General features: G+C 43.2%; 1 protein-coding gene across 1 annotated transcript in view; it reads left to right on the top strand.

Annotated features, from left to right (window-relative positions):
* SLC35F1 (solute carrier family 35 member F1) overlaps positions 1-25,976 on the top strand; it is a 349,356-nt gene that overhangs the window by 286,399 nt on the left and 36,981 nt on the right. The window contains exons 3-4 of the mRNA XM_015409056.1: positions 4,687-4,814; positions 25,470-25,629. Of these exons, the coding sequence (XP_015264542.1) occupies positions 4,687-4,814; positions 25,470-25,629 (288 nt within the window). The remainder of the gene's footprint in view (positions 1-4,686; positions 4,815-25,469; positions 25,630-25,976) is intronic.

Here is a 25,976-nt window from a genome sequence, read left to right as displayed (position 1 = left end):
AGGGTTAATGGAACCATCTGATGATATAATGAAACAGACTAGCTTATTCCAATTCCGATTCTTAAATTACCCATTGAATGCTGTCTGGGCAAAGTACTTAATGTAATCATTGATGGGGCTCAAGCTGTTTCTTTACTTGTTTATGGAAGTAAACAATATCTGTTTTTAAACTTTTTAATTATCTATCTTAGTTTAGCTAATAGAAGAGTAAACAACTAGGATGCAGCTGTTACATTGCTAATTCAAATCATGTCCAATCTTATTAGCTAATAAGGGGAAAGGTCATATTAGATAATGAACAAATGGCACTTGAATGAGACATTTGATTCAGGCAATCCAGTGTGTGAAAGACCACTTTAGGGTTATTCTGACAATCAGGGAAATGTGGCCAGTTGCATTTTAGATTTTGCACTATATTTCCCCAAGTTCCCAGTCAAAGGTATGTGTAACCTCTGTAACTCCATTTTGGTCTTCTGCTAGTGCCTGATGTCCAGTTGCCGGCAAGCTGCTCCCAAGAGTACCTTTCTGCCTGTTTTCATTAGTACTTTCCCAAGTTCTTATCTAAGAAAGTTGACTTGTTTTTTCAGCTACTAGGTGCCAGGTGCGAGATATGGCCTGGCTTTTCTCATTGTTTAGGGATGTAGCATTGATGACGATATTCTTGACTTGTAGCCAGCAATTAGGATGTAAGATGTTTTGTTTTAGCTACATATTTCATCTCAGATTCTGGCTAGCTTTGCTATGTGTGTGTGTGTTTGAGGCCCAGCAGATGGAAGCTTACCCTGCTGTTTCTGTAAGTTTGATGAGTTATTAAAATCTCCTTGTAAGCTCACCAGGATCTTGCACCTTGTTTTCTTGGAATTGCTGCAAACATTGGAGCTTCTGGCCAGAGCTCCAAACAAGGTTCTAGTATCATATCCATATGGAATAAGCCTGCCAAATCGCGGTGGGGGATCTGCATGTCTTTGCAGAATCCTTGCTGCGGGGACGGCGAGAGCCCCGTTTGGAGCCCCATTGCCAGAGCAACACATAGCGTCAGATCCTGGCAACGGCGGGTGCAACGCGTCTCGCTGTCCCCACGGCAAGGATTCTGTGAAGAACTACGATCCCCCGCCGTGACTTGGCAACCCTAATATGGAATGAAGTCTTGTTGCAGGCTTGGGGGCGTAGCTGGTCGTGGTTACAAAATACCAGGCTAGATGTATGTTTTAGTGATAGAGTATACATGGTTACCTCCTAACATTTCCCAGAAGTGTGAATTGTCCCTGTGTGATTTGGTATATAATATTAGTACGCCCTGCAATGGTCCCAAATAACTGAGATTTTCAGGCAGTGATCCCAGGTAATTCATTGGACACTAGGGTTGCCAAATGGGCCCGGGGGGCGGGGAATCCCCCGCTTTGGAGGGCCGATTTCCGATGCGACGGAATCGGCCCCGGGGGGACCCCTGCCCCCCGAAGCTGCGTCACTGGAGGTGACGCACGACGTAGGGCACGTTGGGGGCGTGGCCCAGATCGTTGGGGGGGAAACCATATGGTTCCCCCCTGACGATCTTGGCCATGCCCCCAACATGCTACGTTGTGCGTCACTTCCGGTGACATTCCGGCGGCGCGCGCACGCATCCCCGGCTGGCTCCCAGAGTGAGAGGACACTCCCCCGCCGGTACGTAATTTATATTTGGCGACCCTATTGGACACCCAGTCAGTGGAGTCATCTACTTTTGAGAACCAGGCAGGTATTGTGAAATCAACAAAGAAAAGGAACCTCAGGCCATTGCAGAGTATGTGCCTTGAGTCCTGTGGATGAAGAATGAAAGGGAGGGGTCTGGGGAAGGGAAAAAGAAAGAAGCCCCCTCTTCAGCTTTTGCTTTCATATTTTTTACAGTATTCTGAAAGGTAAAACTTTGTGTTGCATGCCAGACCCTCCTGGTGGAGGCAGGGGTCCCCTGCTGACAGGCCTCACCTCCCTGCCACCAATCAGTTGGCTGGTGGTGGGGGAACTTACCCCCAAAAGAGGAAGCTCCATCGATGTGCAGCGATGTGCCTACCTCACTGCCCTCATGACCAGGAAGTGATGTCATCACATCAGGGATGTCAGAGCAAAACTGTATTTTGGCAAAAAAAACTGTATGGTAGAACTGAAATTTACCATAGAGGTTTCGCCCAAATACCAGAGTATCACCCCGATGTCCCAGACATGATGATGTCACTTCTGGGTCATATGGGCAGTGATGTAGACACGTCGCTGTACATCAGATGGGCCTCCCTACTGCTCCCGGTAAGCCCCCCACCTCCCCTGCTGGTTGTCAGGAGGGATCTGGCAACCCAATGCATGCAAAAGTTTGTGACTTTGCTAAGAAGTAAGCCCACTGTGCTCAGTGAAACTTCTGGGAAACTTCTGGGAATAGCTGTTTACTCAACCCCGTTCCTGGATAGCGTATGTGTTAGACAATTTGGAAGACTAAATGTATTTTCTCATTTTTTCCCACAGCTTGCTGGTAGATCCACCCTATCCCAGTACCTTCTTTTTTTCCTCTCACTCCCACTCCCCCATCTTCTGTTTCATTACCTTCTCTGGTTACCAGGAAAAAAAATACATCAGTTGAGGAAAAGGTATTACAATGGTTTATGTCCGGCATATCTCCCTGCAGATTTAAACTGCAGGCTTTTATGCTGGACATGAACTGATGTTATATCAAATTGACCACTAGAGGGAGCAAAACACATATGGAACGCAAACACATACCCCTCCCCTGAAGAAAGTATTTTTTTTTTAAGTGAGGAAAATGAGAATGCAGAAAAACCGTTTGTGTAGCAAACTTTCCTCATTTGGGTCCCCACTGGGGAGGAAAGTGGGGCAGAAATTAATAAGTAAGTAAATACCTATGTTCTGAGGACTATGTAAAGCCCTTGCTGTATTGTTCATATAACTTTGGAATAAGCAACAGCATCCCCCCCCCGTTACCAAGAATAATCGTATAGCATAGTAGCTGGAAACTGAGCTGTTCATCAGTAAACCCTCAGTTCAGTTTTCTCCTCCACTGCAATCCCATCAGGTAGCCTCAGATACTTTCTCTCATCCCCATCCTACCCCCACCCCCATCTGTAGTATAGTGATAATACTGACCTGCCTTAAACAGCTGTTATAAGGGTTAGGTCCAGTTCATATCTCCTAGTAAATTATTATGGGAGTACTGCTAAGCAGAAGTGCCATTTTGTTCCTGTGGGCTTACTCCCAGGAAAGTGTTCTTAAGACAGCAGACTAGCTTGTTATTTGTTACAATTAAGATGTCATATTTCCTGTTTAAGAATGTTCATTTGCAGCAGTATCAAATAATTCATGCTGCAGCCCAAGGAAATCTTGTCAGAAAGATAAATCAGGAAAACAAGGATGGGTCTTGGTTCCCAATGGCTGTTTGTTTTCTTTTAAATCAGTGTAATATTTGGCCCAGCACTAAGATCATTTAACCTCTGGGAAGCTCTAGATTTAATCAGTGACTCTTGTTGCACTGTCTGTCTTCACAAGTGGAAACTGCAGGTTGTGCGATTGACAGGATTTGTGTGCAAGGGCATTGAAGAACGACTCCTGCTCTGCATGAAATCGATTCTTGGACGCTGAGCTACCAATTATGCAAAAAAATTTCAAACCCTGATTATGTTCATATAACCTTCCTCTAAACAAGTCCAATATGCTTGACTCGAGTCAATCTGTGGCAGCTAAGGAAACACTAGGCCACTAAAGTATGTAAACAGAGTGAAGGTTGTTTGGTCACTAACTCTTTGTTTACTCTGAAGGCCATGGACTCTTGTTGTCCTATTTCACAAAAGGCCTTTTGCATCCCCTAGTGCATTATATGTTTTATTGACCAAGAAGAACTGATGGAACAAGACTGTGTAGCAAAAGATATTCAAAATTATATATATTTAAAATCTAGCATTTGCCCTGGGGAGTGCAAGTGATTTTGAACATTGAGCCAACAATTAGGGTTGTGGTCTTCTGGCTGGATATCTCTTGCAGAGTAGATTGGATCACGTGAGGGGAGAATCTAGGGGTGTTTGGCAACCAGTGGAAGACCAGCTGGGGTGGGGACATGGGGAGTGGCTGTCAGTGACAGCGTGATGTCATTCTCTGGTTTTTCCTGGAAGTGACGCCATGCAGTCAGGGACAACATCTTTTGTCTGCAGTGTGTGGACAAGGGAAAGGCAGAGGCAGAATGGGGGAAGCTGGAAAAGGCATCGTGAATGTTACTGTTTTACCACTGTGCCCATTCATCCAGGAGCTTTGGGTCTCTGGTGCCCTGAGTTTGCCAAAGAAGAGTGGATACCAGACTGACAGCTTGCTTAATCCCATCTTAATTTACTTGAGCTCCTTCCTGATCTCTCAGCCTTCCAGTATGCATGGGCTGAGCAGGGCCGTTATAAAAGTTTAGGAACAGTGGGAAGGGGTTGGCTGGAGAGTGAAGTGGGGAGCAAATCAGCTTTTTTAAAGCTCGGCCTGATGGTCAAATTTATTGGTCAGTTGGTCAATTTATTGGTTTATTTCCTTGCTCCTCCTGATGGTAGTTCTCTTGTTTGGGATCCTCAGCTGTACTTCCCTGTAAAATAGATGAGTTATTATCAGTAACATACTTGTAATCTTTTAAATTTTGTTCTCCTTCTCATCTCTTCCCCACCCCTGGCAATGCAGGAGAAGAAAACTTACTGGCAATCTTGAAACGAAGATGGTGGAAGTACATGATCCTTGGAATAATAGATATAGAAGCAAATTACCTGGTAGTTAAAGCTTATCAATATACCACTCTTACTAGTGTACAGGTAAGAGTTTATTTCTCTTCCTCTGTAGTCTTTTGTTGCCCTTCCCCCCCCCCCTAAAAGCATTGCTTTGTAGTGGGGGCAAGTTCCTGCCATCGCTTGACAGTGGCAGCAGAAAATGGGGGGGGGGGCTCTTCAGCATCGCAAAACCAGAAATGGCATCATTATGTTAGTGTGCCACTCTAGGATTCACTGAAAACTAAGGTTTTAACATGTCATATGTCCCATGTTACCAAAATGCTAATGGATAAATCCAGCTTTTCTATTGAGAGGAGTGAAAGACTGCACAGGGGAGATTGGGCTTCTGCAGAATCACAGAGACCTGTACTGTTCTTCCTGTTGTCCTTGCCATTCATATCTGTATCAGTATTTGCCTGGTTACTGATGACAGCTGTGCTAGTCTGGCAGTGATTGGCTAGGGCTAAACTGCATTTTGCCCCAGACAATTCCATTGTAAAAGCGGAGAGAGCTCCCTCTTCTGGTGAGTAAAGGCCTCAAAAATGGGCTACCTTCATAGACTTAGTAATGGTCATTGCCATACCTAAACACTCATGTCCCTGATTGTTCTGTTGGCTGACTGCTGGGACACAGTTCTGATCATCCATACTACATTCCTGTTGCAGAAGGGTAGGCCTTTTTGCTCAGCACATGCTGTTAGCTGAATTCAACAGAAGAGGCAGACATTGCAGAAAGAGAAAGCTCCACACTTGCAGATGCATCTTAATTAGATTGTGTTAGAATATTCTTCTCTCCTTAATTGGAAGGTATGGCAATCTCACTCTCTTCCCTCCCTCACACACAGGATTTTCCCTTTGTTTCTTCTTTCTTTCTTGCTGAGTAGCCCCTACTATTTTCTTTTTTGTTGTTGTTGTTGGTTTATGGCTGTCCCACCCTGTCACGTTTTTATATATTTTGATGCTGGCCCAGCCCAGGGACTTGAGGGAAGAGACAAAATCACCTACTTATATTTCACTTCTGTAATAGCTCATGAGAGGCTTTGGAAGTTCAAAAATAAACAAAACATTTTGTTTAACTTGGTGGGGAAAAGGTCAGGTAGAATCAGGGGTAGGATATATGAGGTGAACCGATAATAAAAACTGAGGCGTCCATGCATGCACACACACAAAGCTGCTTTATATTGAATCAGACCATCTGTCCATCAAAGTCAGTATAGTCTACTCAGACTGGCAGTGGCTCTCCAGAGTCTCAGGTGGTGGTCTTTCACATCACCTACTACCTGATGCCAGGGATTGAACCTGGGATATTCTGCATACCAAGCAGATGTTCTACCACTAAATCCAGGTAATATGTTGCCAACATGTAAGTGTTCTTGCTTTTCCACAAGGTCTTTGAAACTTTGAGGAAAGAGGCTTTCTTTTCAGTTTCTGCTTTAACTCACAAGCATAAGTTTCTGAGTTTCACTGACATGTCACATTTAGAAGCCAGGAACACACAACAAAGTTCTCAAAATCCTTCTTTCTACCCAGAGCAGGGATCACTCCTCTTTTAAGAGTTATCCCTCTTTTGAGAGGTTCCAGTTCATGGTGGCTTGCACTTGGACGTGTCCCATCTAGCTCTGATGGAGACACGCCAAGCTGGGGTGATCAGGAGGGGTCTTGGCTGGATCCAGACCCCTTCGGGGCCTTTGTAGAAGGCCCCCCAGCCTGGGGAGCTGAGATAAGCCTCTCTCAAAGCGACGGCTTAGAGATTCAGGCTTATTTTTTCCCTGAAAGGTCCTGACGCCGCAGAGCCATTATGGCACTTAGAGCTGACCACCGTTTCCCCCCCCCCCCCCCCGAATGAAATGGTCCGTAAGCGTGGCAAAAAAGATAGAGAAAGCATAACTAACCATATGAGACTATTCAAGCTTGAAAGGTGTAATTTAATCCAAGAAGCGGTTGACTTTTACTTTAAAACTATAAACTTTCTCGTAATAAAATCAAAAACAATGGCTGGTAGAGGGAAAAGAACGGGGGCAGAGAAGAAACATCCTCCTGGAAGCTCAGTAACAACCACTCCCAACCAATCCCTAGAGACGACTCCAGACTTTCCCAACATGCTGGCCTCTGCATTGCGCCCTCTGCTGGAGCAGATGTCGACTATGAACACAAAGCTAGACTCTGTGCAAAAACAACTCTTACAAATGGGGAAGAGAGCTGACAAAACGGACCAAAAAATTAAGAAGGTTGAAAGACTAAAGAGATTGAGCAAAAGATGGCAGAGGAGAAAAAAGAAAGAAACACGGGAAAAAATCAACTTCTGCAACTCCAATTGCGCTTTCAAGGTTTATCTGAGCAAAAGGGAGATTAAAAATTATTCTAAGCGAAGCAATTGTATCAATTTCAGATCTCAAGCAAGAAGACCTCCAGAAGGATATGGATTTGGTTTACCGTACTTACCCGGACTTTATAAGAAAAAATAAGCTGCCTGGTGAAATCTATGTGAAATTTTCTAAGAGAACTATGAGAGACAATGTTTTTAAAGCCACATTGGGGAAAATACTAAAGATCCAGGAGGAGGAAATTAAAATCCTAAAAGACATTCCATTTGAGATCGGGAAAAGAAGGCATCAATATAGAAACTTGATTCTTTTTCTCCAAAATAAACAAATTGTATACAGATCGACTTTCCCAGAAGGACTCACGTTCAAATTCAACTATTAGAAAATTAAAATTGACACTGCCCAAAAGGCAAAAAGCTTCTTAAAACAGCAATTAAACCTGAATGATGATGATGATGGCGAAGAAGAGGAATATAGTGGCGAGGAAATTGATGATTCTTCAAGCAAGTCAAGGAAATCCAGCAGTACAACTTCAGACTCTGAGAAAGATGCGGCAGATCCAAAGACATCAACAGTCAAGAGAAAGAAGCGTAAAAAATAAACTCTAATATTGGATTATAAGAAACCTAGAAGTAGCATAACGTATTTTGGCATACTATGGTATACTCTGCTAGGCATTAACCCTTGACAGTCCATCACAGAAGGCTCTCTAGTCAACCGTGGGTTTTAAGTGCAGTTTAAAATTTAATTTTAAAAAATAAGCCACTAGTAGAAATTATGAAATTGTGTCTATAGAACAAGGATCCCCAATGTGGGACCCATCAGCACTAGAGGGCCTGCTGACATCTTTCCTGGCACCTGCTGAATGTTTTTAGAAAGTGGGTGGTGCTGGGTAGGGGTTTTACCCAACAGGGCTTCTGATTGGCCATTGGAGATCTGATTGACTGTGCAGATTATTATAAAGCTGCTTCTTTAGCAACTGCCACCAAAGCCTAAGGATCTGCACTGTATGACTGAAGGTAAACTGTGCATATGCAAGAAAATATTTTTAAACAATATGCTCATTTTAAAAGACATCCTGTTAAACAGACCTTCTGCATGAATCGCATTTTGTGGCTGGCTTCTCCACCTATATCAGCCATTATGTGGTTGGCTCCACATCCCGTAGCAGCCCTTTTGTAGTTGCCTACCACCTTTTGTCAGAATTCCAAAGGTGCCCGCAGGATCAAAAAGTTTGGTGATTAGTTAATGTTAACGTGACTGTGTTTATGTAATTACAGTACACATTGTGATGAAAGAGGACTTTATGGTCCCAGGAGTGTGCTACCTGAGTTTACTAGGACGGCCACTGGAATACATCTTTCCATTCTTACATTAATGAGAGTGCATTAGTTTTGATTCTTGATGTTTTTAAAAGTAGGTGTTAGTTTAACAAAATAGAGTTCATACAATGCAATTGGAATGCTCATTTAAAATTGTACCAGCCTGGGATGGTTTTAGTATTATTATTTTTAAAGTGTGATGTGGCAGGTAGAGTGTCCTATATTCTTGAGTTCTGTTAGCAGCCACACAGGTTCACAACATCTCTCCACCTCTGTTTCTATATGAGTCCCTCAGACCCATAGGTAGGTAGGTAATGTGTAGGAACTGTGTTATGAACGCTCCTGTTTCTAAAACAACAAAGGTTATTGTGACAATTTAAAGTAATAGATTTATGGTGGTATGCACTTCTGTGAATAGGGCTGCCAAGTGGGGGCGGGGGGTGGGTAAACCCCCGCTTTGGAGGCCCAATTCCCCCCCACTGCGGAATTGGGCCCCGGGGGGAACTCCGCCCCCCAAAGCACAGCGTGGCTGCATCACCAGAGGTGACGCAACCACATCAATCACGTTGGGGGCGTGGCCCCGATCGTCGGAGGGAAAACTCTGTGGTTTTCCCTCCGATGATCGGGGCCACGCCTTCAACGTGATCGACATCGCACGTCACTTTCAGTGATGTGCTGGCGGCGCACGTGCGCACACATTGACGTACGGCTCCCGGAGCCCAGCGAGGCTCCCCCGCCGGTAAGAAAAATTGACTTGGCAACCCTATTTGTGAATTAGAGCCCAGCGCATCATATGCACAAAGTTTTTCTCATCGCCCAAATACATACATGTGTGGGTATAGAAAAAGAACTTGTAAACAGAGGAGCCAAGAAATGTAAGAGGTACATTTCAATGCAAAGCTCAAATGCAAACAAGCTAAATAGTAACTAGTGGTAATACAGTTCTCCTTATTTTGCTTTATTAATTTAACACCTTTAGTGGGACAGAAATCCCTCCTCTCAATTATAGGTCTAAATAAGTAGTATAAAACTTGCTGTAAATTCTACTTCTACAATTTCATACTGAAGTCTCCTTTTGACAACCTTTTGTTGTCGTTGTTGTTTTTGTTGAATAATGCTGCCTTTTAGGTTAAAGTATAATATCCTAGGAGAGTTAGCTGGACTGGTTCCACAGAAGAGCCTACAGTGGAAGCAGCAGGAAGTGGATTAGAGGTGGGCAAGGGACAGCATCTGCCTGCTATTGTCCATGCACCCTTCCTGGGCAACGAGAGTTTCCAGGCAGTTCTCAAAGATAGCCCCATGTAGAGCATATTGCAATAATTTAATAGATTCATAGAGTTGGAAGGGACCTCCAGGGTCATCTAGTCCAACCCCCTACACAATGCAGGAAATTCACAAATTTAACCTGGATGTGATCATAGCATGGGTCACTGTAGCCAGATCCTCTAATTAGTATGATACATGAAGGGAGTGAATGCATTACAACTAATGTGTTTTTTAGCTGAGGGCAATGAACATTCTATAAATAAGTCTAGTTTACAATATTTTAATGACAAATAGCATAAGAACCATTTTAGCAGATTATCAGCTTTACAGCAGATATCCGTTTTCACATGAAGTGTCTGTTCTGTGATGCAAAACCTAATATGTAAATAGACTAAGCTTGGGGTGCTTTCAAGAAAGATACATCAGGCAGCTCTCTGCAAAAGCCTAAGCTTAATTATCACCATAATCTTTAGTTGAATATAATGAACTATTTTGTTCCTAATTTTAAACAGCTCTAAGCCTCCTTGAATATGTATTACAAGACAGTATTATGCTTCTTTGAATAAGCCGCTTTTTCTAATGTCAGAAATGGGGGGTATTTACCTAGAGGAAGGATGCAGAACATTATTCTTTTGTCTATGGGCTATTTTATACGTTATATTTTGGGACACACTTTTTAGAGCATGAATTCAGGAAACATATATATCTAATTCCGTAGCAGAGAGATACATAAGAAGTGCCCTACTGGATCCAGGGGTCAGTCTAGTCCAGCATCCTGTTTCACATAGTGACCAACCAGTAAACAGGGCATAGAGGCTCTTGGTGTGTCACACTGATATTTAAAGGTGACTCTGCCTCTGGTTTACTGTAGCCACCATGGCTTTGATGGCCTCCATGAGATGGACGAGCCCTCTGTTGACTGCACACTTTGTGGCAAACCAAATTTGTCTCTGTTTAACTTGTAACATGGCTTTAACTTTCACAGCCTGTAAACCTGCTTCCATTATTTTTCCCACCTAGGTTACAGTGGAAAAGCCATTGGAAATATTCTGTTTTGTGTATCTGATATATTTAAACTTCAGTTTCTGCAGAAAATAGTAGAATTGTAGCAAATGTTGTAATATTTGGTTTTTAAAACAAAATATGGATTTTTAACGCAAAGGTAATCTTTGTCTAAATCAGGGGTATTGAACTCATTCGTTATAGCACTCTTGCAATATTTTGTTTATTGCATCAAAATGTCTGTGCTGTTGCAATCTTGAGTATGCTGTTCAGGTGCATATCTGTAAGCTGCAAACCTACAATGACGCAGCAGCAGCAGAACTGGAAGAAGAAGCAGAAGACAGCCAGTTCCACTGCGGGCCTGATCGAAGCCCTCCGGGGGCCTGATCCGGTCCCTGGGTCACATGTTTGATACCCCTGGTCTAAATGCTTCTCTTCATTTACAGAATTCCATCAGCCTGTTAAAACTGTTTACAAATAGCCTGGGTAATGTTGATTTTAAATAATTTTTTTTAATGACCACTATCACCATATGACCTTATTAAAAAGACAGTTTTTCCCAGAAATCCTTTCAGAACTGTTGTCTGCACTGTGATAAAAGTGTTGTAAAATTAATTAGGATTTGCTATATTAATTTGTTGTCTTCTAAGTCTCACATAGTTATAGTCAATGCTCCGTCTAAGATGTGGAGTCTTGTGAGCAAAAATTCTACTTTGTGAGCTACTGGCATTAAAGTTGTGAGCGGGCGATTTGGCTACTGCATAAATTAGTTTGCTCTGGAGCCCAAAAGACAAAAATGTGTGAGCCAGAGGGTAAAAAACTGAACTAGCTCACACTAACTCAGTTTAGAGGGAACCCTGGTTATAGGGTGTGGGCAATAGATATAAACTGTATGATCCTGTCATCTAGTCCCAGATTATATGGAAATTTACAAATGATATTCTGTGGAATTCCTACAAATAATTGGAATAAGTGTTAAGAATGGTTTCAGATCAGGGTAGAAGATGGCCTAACTAAAGAATTTAGATAATGGTGGGAAACATCTACCATAGACTCAACATACACAATTTATTTTAAAATATATGCAATGTATTCAAATGCAAAAATGTAACAGTTTGTTTTAATAGTATAATTATTTGAGTTACGGCTGCTCCTGTAAATTAAGCCTGGTTCTTCTTGAGGTTGTAAACTCTGGCTCAGCCATACCATTTCAGATCGCAGGTGGAGGCCAGTTTACCTAGAAAATGCGGGGAGGGGGAATGAAAGGGTAACGAACTCATTAAGGTTGAGAAATATGAAGAATATGGATCTGTAGAAGACTGAACACAAACGTCTGCCATTCCTCCCCCCAACCCACTTCTCTGAGTCAGCCTTCTTTTGGCTAAGGGCTAGAACCCGGCTGCCTTTCAGAAAGTCTCTGTACAATGTTATTTTCCAAATTTATCTTGTCACTGTGTCCCTTTGTAGATGCAAACAAAATCTAGGAACTTTTAAAGAGATGTGTGTTAAATGCACTTTGAATCATCGCGTCTCAGTTGCACATAAAATTCTCCCCCATGGCATTAAAGAACGCTGATTTTCTTATAGTGATCTGCCAGTTGTATTTCTTCATACATATGAAATATTTTCTGGGCTTTCAGCTTCCTGGTATTGCATTAAGAAGGTGCCAGCATTCTACATCATGCGAGCTGTATTCTGTGTTAAAGGTTTTCTCTTTAAAATGCCATGCATTATACATTCCCATTTCTAGTTCGGTTTTCTTTTCCATGGTACTGAATGCCATTATAAGCCACATTTTGCCATTCGTGCTAGCAATAACTAGTGATTTACTCTCTGAGTTGATTTTTGAATGACAGCTTTTGCAAAGTGAGAGTGCAGAATCTTCAGTTCCAAGTGATGGCTTGAAACAGCCTTGCAACATCTTTGGACAGTGTCAGTAGTTGATTACTTTATGTATTTATATGCTCCATTAAATTGCTTGCAAGAACAAAATATTACCATAATGTTTAGCTTTTCTCCCAGTCTGTCCCACTATCCAATCTGTCAGTTCATTTTTGTCCTGATAATCCTTTTTAAAATGAGGGATCGAAGCATTTTGTCTTTAAATTCCAGCCAGGTCTGACACCGTATGTCTGATTTTCCTGTTCTTTAAACCTGATTATTTATAAATTTAAATATACATCTGTATAGATTCTCTCTCCCCCAGGCCAATCCAGGAATGGGAGGGAAAGGATTCTACACTGGAAACATACATTACACAAAAACCCAGGAGAGATAGCCTCTCTGGATTTACAGCCACAGCCACCAGAACCTTTTCAACTATAGTCCCCTTCCAGTCCAAGAGCAAGGTTCAGACTCTTAACTGGCCTCTGGGACTTTATACCATAAGGTAGCTTACGTTGGTGAGCGGTTCAGACACAGGAGTTAGCTTGGAGTCAGTTGCACATCAAGCATACACTAGTTATAAACAAGAATAAGATTTATTCAGTACAGGCTTGCCATCAGACTAGAAAGACTTTAAAAGAACATCCTAAGCAATGTTTTGCATAACTACACAATAAGAAGCATATTTACCAATCATCAGAGTAGCATCAGTCCAGATAATGTCCATGGTAGACAATCCAAATGAGACCAGGGGATTCGTAAGAGCAACCCCATCTTTGCAAGCATGTGCTCAGCTCACAAAGGAGTCCTTTGTTCTGTCCCAGGCCACATGGCAGAGACAGCATACAGGGCAACAGAGAGCATAGCAGGAACAGAAGAGAGAGAGCAAGAGAGAATCTCTCATTGGGTTTAAACAGTTATACTGCAATTCCAGTTTTCCAATTAGTGCTGGCCAGGATCAATTGAAGTAGACCTGGGTGTGTCCAACTTTTGGGTTGTCATGGCTACAACTTCTGAATGGTCAGTTGTCTTGGAGGCCACACCTGCAGTCATGTGGTCTCCCCCCAACCCATCCATTCTGTACGTGTGTGTTTGCTTGTTTGCTAGGCAGCTGCCAGGCTCCAACAGGTCTGGCTTTCCCCACTAGAAGTGTGAAGACTATGTGGTTATATGGCAGGCTATGAAGCCCATTTGGCTTCAAGAGGAAATCAGAACAGCAGGGGTACATTCCAGGGGAAGGCAGGGTCTATAGGAATCAATTTTTCTATACAACATCTATACTTGTAAAGGCATAGATGTACTGTCACATTGTTGCTTCACGTGTAACCATCAGCAGCACAGCAGCTGCTTCCCTGTGATCCACATGGCAGTGCTCCACATGTAAATTCTGCATTCATGTGGCTGGGGGGTCAATCATGCATGTGTTTCTCATGAATTTGGTCCATGCAATCAGCACCATCTAGGCGGGTCTTCAGTAGTATGGACCCAGTAAAGAGGCTATATCTTCCATAACCAGTGAATAGAAAAAAGAGAAACACAAGTCAGCTCAATAAAATAAGTAATAGTAAGTATGGATTTTGTCTCTCACCTTCCCAAAAAATAACTGCTCATATCTGGTTCACTTATCTGCAAAAACAAACAAGGAAGGATAGGGTCTTATGAAGAGTTAGCTCTTTTTTCCCTCCATTCTGTGCTAACACACCATATGACCATCAACCTATTTTATATTACTTGTGTCATAGGAAACATTCAATATGCAGATGCAGATGCTAGTGTATTTATCTAGACATTATTTTAGGGTTACCAGATGTCCTCTTTTTAGAGGACGTGTTTTCTTTTTTTGTGTCTGTCCTCTTTTGGGCTCTTTAAAAAAACTGATGAAAATGTTTTCTTTTGGGGTTGGAAGGTTAGGAATATTCCTAGTGAGTAGCCATTATCACAGCTTAAATAGTAGGGGTATTTAAAATGAGATTTGTCATAGCGATTAATTGTTTGCAGTAGTCAGTCGGGAAACATGTCCTATTTTTTGCTTTTCAAAATATGGCAAACATACATTATTTTGATGTTGTCTTTTAGATCCCCGGTCCCATTCCCACCCACCCCCAGACTCCTCTTTGGTAAAGCATATTGGCAACTCAGTAATTACTTTTTAAGTAGAGGAACATATGTTTCTAGAGAAAATTTGCGATGAATTTGGCCAAAAAAAGCAAAGCAAGGTATTTTTGTCACTTAGAAGAAAAATAAATATTATTCATGTGGTGTTCCTTTCTTCTGTAGTTCTTTCTGTGACATTGTACGGCTCTGTTTTTGTAAACTTCGTGTTCTGCACTTTAAGATTATCATCCATGTTTGCTTAACAATAAACAAAGTATGGCAAACAATTTCAAATATCCTTGGCTTACAATACAGTAATTTCAAGCTAGAGCTCAGGGTGGTTTGTAGCAGAAGCTTGGTGCTGCCTTTCACAGATCAGTTCTGTTAGACATGACCAGAGGGGAAATTGCCAATTAGAGGAGGCGAGGTGGTGGGTAATAAATCCCTCCCCAGACTAAATCTTAATCCCTCTTGCAACTGCTGCGACTGTACCTTAAGGCCAGTCACTGACAGGTGGCAGCTGTGAGCAGGAAGATCTTCACACAATTTGCTTGAGGGCAGCGCTAATGAGGTGCCCAAATGTGGTGACAGAGGGTAGTAATTGGAAGGAAGGGGGAAGGGAAATCAATGAAAGAAGATCGGTGTCTTGTTAAATTCCAGTGGGAGTTTGCTGACCAGCATTTTGCTTTGATATTGGCAAAGATCAGCAATTTTTTCCCACTGTACTATTGATCCCAGAGTTGCTCTTTCCCAAAGAATGTTATTTTACATAGATTCAAATGTACCTTGCATTTTGAAAAATGGGTATGTTCTGGAAAAGGTGTTTATAAACTCACAAATCATTTACATTAGTTTTCTGTTTGTATAAATGTTTGTGCATTTGTAAGCACTTACATTGTGATGACTCCAAGTCCCATCATGGTTAGTTTCCCTGCCACGTGTCAATAGAACCTCCTTGTGGGGGGCAGGGAAACGCTCAACATCATAGTGCTGCATCACACAATGAGTGAGGACATCACAGTGTAGAGTGGAAACATACCACATGAATGAAATGAGACATGGGTAAGGCAGAGCCAGTTTGGTGTAGTGGTTAAGAGCAGCAGACTGTAATCTGGGGGATTGGGTTTGATTCCCCACTCCTCCCCTTGCAGCTGCTGGATGACCTTGGATCAGTCACAGCTCTCTCAGGGCTATTCTCTCAAGAGCAGTTCTCTCAGAGCTCTCTCAGCCCCACCTACCTCACAAGGTGTCTGTTGTGGGGAGATGAAGGGAAAGTGATTGTAATCTGCTCTGAGACTCCAAGTGAAGGGTGGGGTATAAATCCAACTCTTCTTCTTCTTCCCAGCTTTCAGTTCCTTCTTTGCCTGTCCTTGCATTCGTCTAGTCTGTGGTTCCTGCCATTTGGATGGATTCCTTAGTGAAAGGCCTCAGCTCATCCTTGTTACCACCTTCATCTTTCTTCCTGGCTCATCCAGGCATTGTCATTTGCCTCTAGCATAGAACACTCTGGCTAGAAGCCACACCTATCCCCTTCCATTTTCTTGGGCCCTTATCGTGTGGATATTTGTGACTGAAGCTGTTGGCAGAATTCACCAGTGGCCTGGCACATGACATCCAGAATACTTCAGATGAATTTATGGCACTATTGTGTTTTCTTTCTCTCTCTGACAGAGGAAGTTTGGTGGAGGTTCACTTTTATTTTCAAGAGTCTAAATTTAGGTGGGATGAGGGAGAGGGGCTGCTAGTACATTTTATATTAATAGTTCTCTTGGATGCGGATTTAAAATGAGAAATCACCGCTGTCATTTTCATTAGATGTGTTGCTGAGATATGCTGAACTGTCCAGATTTTGTTTTAAATAATAAAGTGGGAGATAAATAATCTGAGACAATAGATGAGCCCAGTCTTGTTCGTGGACATAAATTTCACTGAGAAAGGGGGGAAAGCCAGTTTGCATAGAGGCTTATAAACCGGAGGACTAAGGAAATGGATGGCTCAATATATGATCCCTTTGCTTGACAGAAAATTAACACTGGCAGAAGCTTTACTGGAAAACTACTGAACGAACTGACTATGAAGTGTAGATGAAGATGTATTTGAGTACAAATAAATGGGGTCCCATAAGGAACTCACCAAGGGGGGGGGGAGAGGTCAGAAAGAGGAAGCTTGGCTCTTCTCCATCATTGTTCTGCCTTACCCAGTGTTAAGCAGGCACTGGAGAGGCTGGAACTGCGTCCTGGAATCTGTTTGGCCCAAGCACCTGATCCCTTCAGAATCTCCTCCCCCCCCCCCCCCCCATAATTGGTTTAGAGTCTAAAACTGGGAGTAAGCTTACTCCCCTTTAGACAAGGTCATCACATGGGCTTGTTGTGGACTTGAATGACTTGGGATTCTCCCTGCCCAAATCATGTTTCCCACCCTTAGCATCCGTATGCTTCAATTTAATGTTGTAAATATTATTAATAAGCATAATGAGGATAAATACAGTTAGTGAAGTAAATCCAGTAACGACTTTCTCCTCCCTTCTCCCCAGCAGTTGACCCTCAATGCCAGGAAACGTAATTCAGAGGACACTGATAGCATTGGTCTATTATTGGGCAAAAGATAGTGAGAATATTTTCCCATTCCTCACTGCACGGTATATGAGCACAATACAGAGAGGGTAATGCTCCTCCCTAAATTGCCTTTAACACTTGCACATAGGGTTGTCAGGCTGCAATGCCAAACCTCTGGGAAGACTCGGGTAGTGGGTAGGTTTGCCAGCTCCAGATTGAGAAATACCTGGAGATTTTGAGGGCGGAGCCTGAGGGGAGCAGGGTATGGGGAGAGGGAGGGACTTGAGTGGGGTATAATGCCACAGAGTCCACCTTCCAAAGTGGCCATTTTTTCCAGGTGAACTTATCTCAGTCCCCTGGAGATCAGCTGTAGTCTCAGGAGATCTCCAGCCACCACCTGGTGGTTGGCAACCCTAGGAGTGGGGCCTGAAGTGCCAACTTTCTTGTGTCGGTTCCATATAAGTTTTGCAAAATGCTAGAATCTCTCTTATGTCACTTTCAGTTTTTATTGGAAGTGATACTGATGCAATACTGGCATGAATTTGTCCCTGCGTTTCCTCCCACTGGTTCCTGAAGCACCACTGGGCAACAAGAGGGAGGCCCTGACATCTCTATTACAAAGCAAACTTCCATGGCAGAGTGGTGATCTGAACACTTCCTCGTCCAACATTCTAACCGCTATACCACACTGTCACTTAATTGAGGTGAAAAATGTAAAGTTACTGAAACTGGACTATACTGTGGCTGGGCAGACTGCTGTATGACAACTTAGCTGAGCCAATGGCTGAACCATATTAATGATGCAAAACAGCCACCAGGCCTTTTGATTAGCTTCATACACAGCATTATGCACAGACATAATCAATACAATTGAGGTTCCACTGCTTTAAATTAGCTGGTTTTTAATGCCTAGACAAAATGGCCATTCCACTATGTAAAACTATCATATCACCCTTATTTTAATGGTATTACATTTAGCTATTGTAGAGAATGGATATATTAGGCAGGGCAGGCAGTGACATATGGTAGAGAATGCTTAGTATAATTTGCCTGTTCTCTTTCTGTGTTACAGTTAATTGAAAAATGAAAAGAACCAACCAGGCTTTTATTCTGCCTGGCTAGGAGTGTATCCCACATCCCATTGCAGTTAATAGAACATTTTCCATTAATTTTAATGGTTATGGATTGCACCTTTAATCTGTTGGAATGAAGATATTGGTTCTGGGTTTTTTGTACTGCAACATGTTCACTTTTTTTCCCAGGGGGAGAGGGAGGGAGGGGGGAGGGAGAGAGAGAGAGAGAGAGAGATGAACAAAGCTAGAAGTATTCGTAATCCCCAAGATCATAAATATTAAAAACAGTCACTTAATGTATGCAGATTGTATTGATGAAATAGCATTTTAGTGTTTCATATGCCCTCCAGTTAAATTATGAATTTAAAAACAGCATAATTTAATAAAGAATTATATACATTCAGAAGACAGGGAATTTATGATTGCATGTGCTATGTGCTTGGTTGATTGTGGCTGCTTTATTTAAGATTAAATTCACAACCAAAATAGTGAAGTTGTTAAGAGTGGGTGCACAGTTTTAGATTTCTTGGCAGGGATTTTTTGTAATGATATTCAGCGGTACTGAGCAGAGCTGCTGGGAGGGAACACTATGGGGGGGAAATTCCTGGGGCTCAAGTCAGCTGGAGGGCCCCTGAAGCCAGCGTCATTCTGCATTTGGCCAGTGCTAATTTTGCTTCTAATGGAGTTCTGCAGTGCAGCCAGTAGGGATACCAGGATGGCAGAGCACAGTAAACCATAGTAGCTCTGACTATCTGTTCACCATGCCTTATCACAAAGTTTACTACAAGGAGGCAAGCACTTGCATAACCTGCTAAACCCATTGACCAATAGGGTTGCCAACCTCCCAATGGGGGGAGGAGTTTTCCCCGGTTTTGGGGGGCCCAATCAACTGCCAGTCAGCTGGCCGGTAATGGAGCCCTGCCCCCAAAGAGTCCTGGTGCACCTGACATGCCCAGCATTATGACATCACCCAGAGGTGACATCATCATGCTGGGCATGTTGTTCAGGGGACACTCTAGTATTTGGGTAAAAACTTTATGGTGACCATAGAGTTTTTACCTGAATACTAGAGCATCCCCCGAACAACATGCCCAGCGCGATGATGTCACTTCCAGGTGTCCCAGAAGAGTCCCAGAGTCAGCCTGGAACTCCCCACCGGGATGAAAGTAAGACCTGGCCACCCTATTGACCAAGCCAGCAGTGGAGCAAGACAGTACCAGGTAGCACAGCTCATGGTTGCTACAGTCATTGCCAGGCTGCAGCCTTCTAACTAGGTGGATGTTTTCAGCAGTCTGTTTCCCTCCTCCTTTCCTTCTGACCAGCTCCATAGTTTTGTCTGATCATCCAGACATGCAAAGGGATAGTTGTTAGTATGTTGTAGAAAATAAATCAACCCTTCCTCTTAATTTCTCTTCTTCTTTTTCACATATCTTTCTCTCATCATTTTGCTCCTTTCATTTCATGATCTGCCTTTGTTTCTGTCTCCTCCATCTAACCCTCCCCCCCCCTTTATTTGTCAGTCTTGGGCTCAGCTCCTTCTCATCCCTGGTTGGCAATGTGGAATGTATGTAATAGTAGTATAGCAGCAAACCCTTGTTATTATTATGAAAAGAAGGGGGGGAAGTAATATTTCTCCATGATCTATCAACGTAATAAAAGGACCCTCCCCCCTTTACATGCAGTGTGTTTTAGTGGTTAGACATGCAGAACAGAAGTTAGAACTCTTTCTCTCCACCCACCCTTTAATTAGATTTAGCTACATTTTAAACACTGTTCAGTCAGTAGATTGATGTTATTTTTGTATTGCTGGGACATCTAATATCCCTCTGTAAATGCTACTTTGCTACTGTAGACATTAAACTTCATTTTATATGACAAATGACACAATCTTTTTAGAAAATAATTCAGCAAAATAGTTCCCAATGATCCCAATACTTCTCATCCAGCACTGCTATAATCAGTTTGCCCCTGCTTTTGTGCTAGGTAAAGGTTTCTTACTGATTTTGCTTAGTAAAGATTGATTGTGACATGAAGGTTTTTTGAACTACAGCCCACTTCATCAGATATAACAGTAATTAACACATGGAATTCACTGCCACAGGAGGTGGCGGCGGCTACAAGCATGGATAGCTTCAAGAGGGAATTAGATAAACATATGGAGCAGAGGTCCATCAAGGTATAGATAGGAACTCTCAGTCTGGGGCAAGTGATGCACTGTATTCTTGGTGCTTGGGGGGGGGCAACAGTGGGAGGGCTTCTAGTGTCCTGGCCCCACTGCTGGACCTCCTGATGGCACCTGGTATTTTTGGCCACTGTGTGACCCAGAGTGTTGGACTGGATGGGCCATTGGCCTGATCCAACATTGGCTTCTCTTATGTTCTTATATAACAAGAGTATCTTTTATTGGTACACATATACATATATGTACAAATATAAAATTACAAAATTAAACATCCGTTTTGGATCAGGGTCAAATGGGGAGCAGGTGAAACCTTTGCCCGAGGGCGCATGGTGGCTCCCTTGTCAAGAGAAACCTGGACCTGAATTCTATTGGGTTCAAGACAAGAAAAGGTCAGGACTTCCCAAATACAGGCTTATCGCATTAGCCCTCAGCATCATTGTAGAGAACAGTCCAGAGCTGGCAACCCAATAACAGCAACAGGCATAAACATGCAGACCCTGCAAGGAAGCAGGGAACCATGACACTACTGAACAGAAGCCAGAAGGCCCATACAGTCATGCCCACCTTCCTGCCTAGGGTTGCCAGGTCACAGGCAGCAACTCCCAGGAGCCTTTTGGGGGGCGGGAATTGCCACAGAGGCGTCATGCTGACACGTTGACATCACTTCCAGCAAACAGGAATCGATGTTACCATAGTTTTTGCAAATCCTAAACATCCAATGACATCTCTTCTGGGTTTTGCTGGGAATAACATCAGGGTGGCTCGTGTGATGCTGGCGTGCATCCCCATTCTCTCCCCTTTTCCTCCTGCCAGTGCTTCAGGCATCAGCAGGCAACAACTAGATTAGTAACCCTTAGGTTAGCTCTGTGGATGCAAAACAAGCCAAGGTTTTGAGCGTTATGTGCATACAGTAGTACTATCTGATGTTTTAGGATAGGATAGACCTATAGCGCACTTTTCCAGGTAGTCTCTGCAGACATTCAATTGGCTTCAACTTCAAACAGGTTTTTCTGCTAACTAGTTGCAGTCCTTAACAATTCAAGTTGATTTTTTTAAAAAATCTGTATGATAAACACATTTAGAGTTCTATTTTTCACATAATGTAAAATACAGTTCTATATTTTTTCAATAGCTTACATGAGATCAGTGTCCTTTTCTGTCTTTGTACTTTATATACAATAATAAAGTGTTCTCACAGCATTAATGCTCTTCTCACATTTTTATCTTTTGAGGCATTGGATATGAAGCTGGGAATTCCTTTGACTTAAAAGAAATAGGCAAAGGTCTTCCTTCTTAACTGAAAACATAATTTCCCACATAATGTACTGTTCCAGGAAAAAAATATGAGCTTTTTATTGTACTTTATATTCTAATTTTAATAAAATATGCTGTATAAACACAAGATCTCATTGTGGCTTATATTCCACTTTCATCAGTGGCTTCTGTTTATTTTCTCTCAGTTCCCAAGAACTGCACTGCAAGGGGTGCTTGAGGCCATTTTTGCCTCAGAGAGGCCTAGGAATGCCTTTTAGAACATCATCTCTTACTTTAAATGCAGAAGCTACTTTCAGCCCAGAGCACCTCTATTAATAATTCTCCTCTTTATCTCCCCTGTGTTTCTGGGGACTGCTTCAGCTCTCAGTTCTTGGCATATCCTATGCCAGTATTCTGTTTCAAAAGACTACTGCCATACGTATCATGGCGGTTTCTTCTTACTTTTCATTCTGTCAGAAACTAGCATCATTTCACACAGCCCAGGCAGGGAAGAAAAGGCTCTACCCCACTATAAATCATTTTTCCCTCCCAACAGAATTAATTTTTCCTGCCCATTATCCCTGTACTACAAAAGGCAGAAGCTAAGACAACCACTGGGCAAAATTTGAACTTAGGACTTCCTAACTGATAGCATTAAACAACCCTCCCGCTTCTGAAGGAAGTTCAGTTGCCATCCCTACTATTCATCCCCCACACACACACACCGGCAATCTCTAGCTGCAACTCTTGTTAATGGCACAATACTTTTAAAATAAGCATCAAGGGTATGTTAACATAGTTTATACAAACTGAGTATTCGCCTTCAGACTCATGGCATTGCTATTTTTACACTTGGGCTATATTCTAATAGTGAAGCCAGGAAATCTTGAATACTTAAATCTGGTGACTGAATAGGGCTGCCAAATCCCCCCGGGGGGCGGAAATCCCCCCACCCCAGAGGCCCGTTCCCAGACGCCGGGGAATTGGGCCCCGGGGGGAACCCCGCCCCAGCATGCACATCACAGGGAAGTGACATTATGACGCCGGGCACGCTGGGGGCGGGGCCACGGCCATACAAGGGAAAACGCTCTGGTAACATTTGGCAACCCTATGACTGAAGCTGTGAACATGCAAGACAGATCTTTCTATAAACCTGAAAAGGGCCCCAGGTTTGTAGAAAAATGTGAAATCTAAAAAAAAATAACATTGGGGACATTTTAAAAATGTGAAAATGATAAAAGGAGTGCCTGTGGCTTTAAGCAAGGGATTCCATCAGTGACTGTTGCTAGGCAACAACAGAATTCCAGGCTTGGTTTCAGTGAGTAAAAAAGGCAGGAGGAGGATGCAGGGCCTTTCCAGGAGTATTTTACCTTTGAGGGAGGACTTCTAGAGGCAAGGCATGACTAGCATTGCCAGCTCCAGACTGAGAAATTCCTGGAGATTTTATGGTGGCGTCTGAGGAGGGCAAGGTTTGGGGAAGAGAGAGGCCCCAGCTGGATATAATGCCACAGTCCACCCATGTACTCCAGAGGGACAGGTCTCTGTTGTTTGGAGTTCAGTTGTAATTCTAGGAGATCTTCAGGTCACACTTGGAGGCTGGCAACCCTAGGTTTGGCAGCAGTCTCTGAGTGACTTGATACCACTCGACTTGCATGACTCAGCTAAGCCTGGCTGCTTGCTACTGCTCAATAGCAGCCATCCTATGAAAGCTAGTGTGGTATAGCAGTTAGTGCTTCAGAGTAGGGTCTGAGAGACCCAGGTTCAAATCCACATCTTGCTGTGGAAGTTCACTGGGCATTTTTGGACCGGTCACATACTTTCAGCCTAATCCATCTCACAGGATTATTGTGCAGATAAAAAGGAGGAGAGGAGAACAATGTATGCTACTTCGATCCCCACTGTGGAAAAAGGTGGGATATAAATGAAGTAAATAAGTAATAAATACAGCTGAAAATGGGAGGAACATAAAATGCAGATTGGTGAATGGCTGAGAAGGAGAGAATGGGGCAGGGAACTGTGGCACCCTCACCCCCAGCAGCCTCTACCTAGGGAACTGGCACACAACTGGGCCAGTTTTCCTAGGTAGAGGCTGCTGGGGGGGAGTGGGAAAACCTAAGACAGAGAGGCAGATGAAGGTAGGTTTGCTGTTGGGTGAGAACGAGATAGGGATACCAACTCAAGGTCAGGACATTTCTGGAGGTTGGGGGGTGGGGGCTAGAGAGGGTTGGGGGTTGAGGAGGAGAGGTACCTCAGAAGGATATAATGCCATAGACTTTGTGCTTCAAAGCAGCCATTTTCTCCATGGGAACTAGGGTTGCCAGCTAGGTGGGGGCTGGAGATCACCCAGAATTACAACTGATTTCCAGATGCCAGAGATCAGTTCCCCTGGATAAAATGGCTGCTTTGGACCGTGGACTCTATGACATTATATCCTGCTGATGTCGCTTCCCTTCCCAGCTCTCATCCTCCCAAGGCTCTACCCCCAAATCTTCAGGGATTTTCCAAGCTGGAGCTGGCAACCCTATGAGGAACAGATCTCTGCAGTTAGGAAATCAGTTATGATTAAAGGAGATCTCCATGCCCCACCTGGAGGTTGAGAACTCTAGAAAGAGAGAAGGAAGCAGGTGGTCAGTTCTCTTCCTTTCACCATTTATAGGTGCTTACCTGCCAGGAGTGGGGGATACCCTGCCCCAGGCCCCACCCCCACCACCGATCAGTTGGTCAGGGACTTACCAACAGTGGGGGAGGCCTTACACCAGCATTTCAGCATTGTTGCTGGCAATGTGGTGATGACAGTACATGGCTGACAACGATGCTGAAACACTGGTGTAGGCCTTCCCTACTGCCGGTATGTCCCCACCCCACCCCCGGTTGGTAACCAGGGATACCTGGCAACCCTGGCTCACATTGAAGGCCAATTTTTAAAGCATTCTCAGCATCAAGCAAATTCAGACATGGCATTGGGCGTTGTCAGCATCCAGGTGGAACCTGGCAATTTCCCAGAATTACAACTAGTCTCCAGACTAGAGATATCTTTTTCCCTGGAGAAAATGGCTGTTTCAGAGGGCAGACTCTATGGCTTTATACCCTACCAAGGTTCCTCACCTTCCCAAACTCTTCCCTCCCCATGCTCTACCCCCAAATATCCAGGAATTTCCCAAACTGGAGTTGGCAACTCTAGGATGGAACCTGGGGAGATCAGAGTTTGGAAATGTGATGCCATAGAGCGCACCCTTCAAAGCTGCCATTTTTTCCCAGGGAACTTGTCTTTGGAGTCTAGAGGTCAGTTGTAATTCTGGAGAATTCCATACCTCCTCTAGGAGACTTACAAACTTTTCAAGCTTGCCCTCAAGGCATTAGACCTGAAAATTAGACCACATGTCATCTAAAAATGAATCTTTGTTCTATTTTGTTGTTTTTAGGGATCCCTTTATTTTTGTATGTGTTAATACTGAGCCAAAATGTTGTTCTTGCTTTGTTACCCTATTTTGGCAATTTTGGGGACTACATACAAAGGCCAAGTGTTCACCTCACTCAGCAGTGGCAGTAATCATGCTCCCAGCTACTGTTAGGCATCATTACTTCCTGCTCTCACTCTGATGTGGCTTTTGACATGCCATATAGCTAATAGAATGTGGCTGTATGGTGACATCTGACACCACAAAAGAGTGAGGGTAGGAAGCATTGCTCTGTATCCCCTGGTGTTTTCTTTTTTAACAAAGAATGCTCTTCTCTTTTCTTACAGCTTCTAGATTGTTTTGTCATACCAGTTGTGATATTACTTTCTTGGTTCTTCCTCCTGGTGCGGTACAAGGCAGTGCATTTCATCGGCATTGTGGTCTGCATTTTGGGAATGGGCTGTATGGCAGGAGCAGATGTCCTTGTTGGAAGACAGCTAGGAGCAGGTAAGTATTTGTATAAGCTTTCCCATCTAGAAAAAAATGTCCTTTGATCATTCTCCAATTATCAGAAAGTGCATAATATATTCCTAAAATGTAGTTGTTAAATTAGGTTAGATTATTTTGAAAACTACCTTTCCATTTGGCAGGGCTATCCTTGAGACTTACATAGGGCTACCCTTGAGACTGACCCAGAAACTCCAACTGTTCCAGAATGTGGCTGCATGTGTGGTTACAGGAACACCACTTAGAGCCCACATACAACCAGTGCTCCACGTTGAATACTGGATCAAGTTCAAGGGTTCTAACCTTTAAAGCCCTACACAGTCTGGGACCAACATATTTACTGGACT

The sequence above is a fragment of the Gekko japonicus genome, unplaced genomic scaffold, assembly GCF_001447785.1.
Source record: "Gekko japonicus isolate JY-2015 unplaced genomic scaffold, Gekko_japonicus_V1.1 scaffold50, whole genome shotgun sequence".
NCBI classification, from domain to species: domain Eukaryota; kingdom Metazoa; phylum Chordata; class Lepidosauria; order Squamata; family Gekkonidae; genus Gekko; species Gekko japonicus.
Note: the sequence above shows the minus strand (reverse complement) of the source record. Positions and strands in the feature narration are given on the sequence as shown.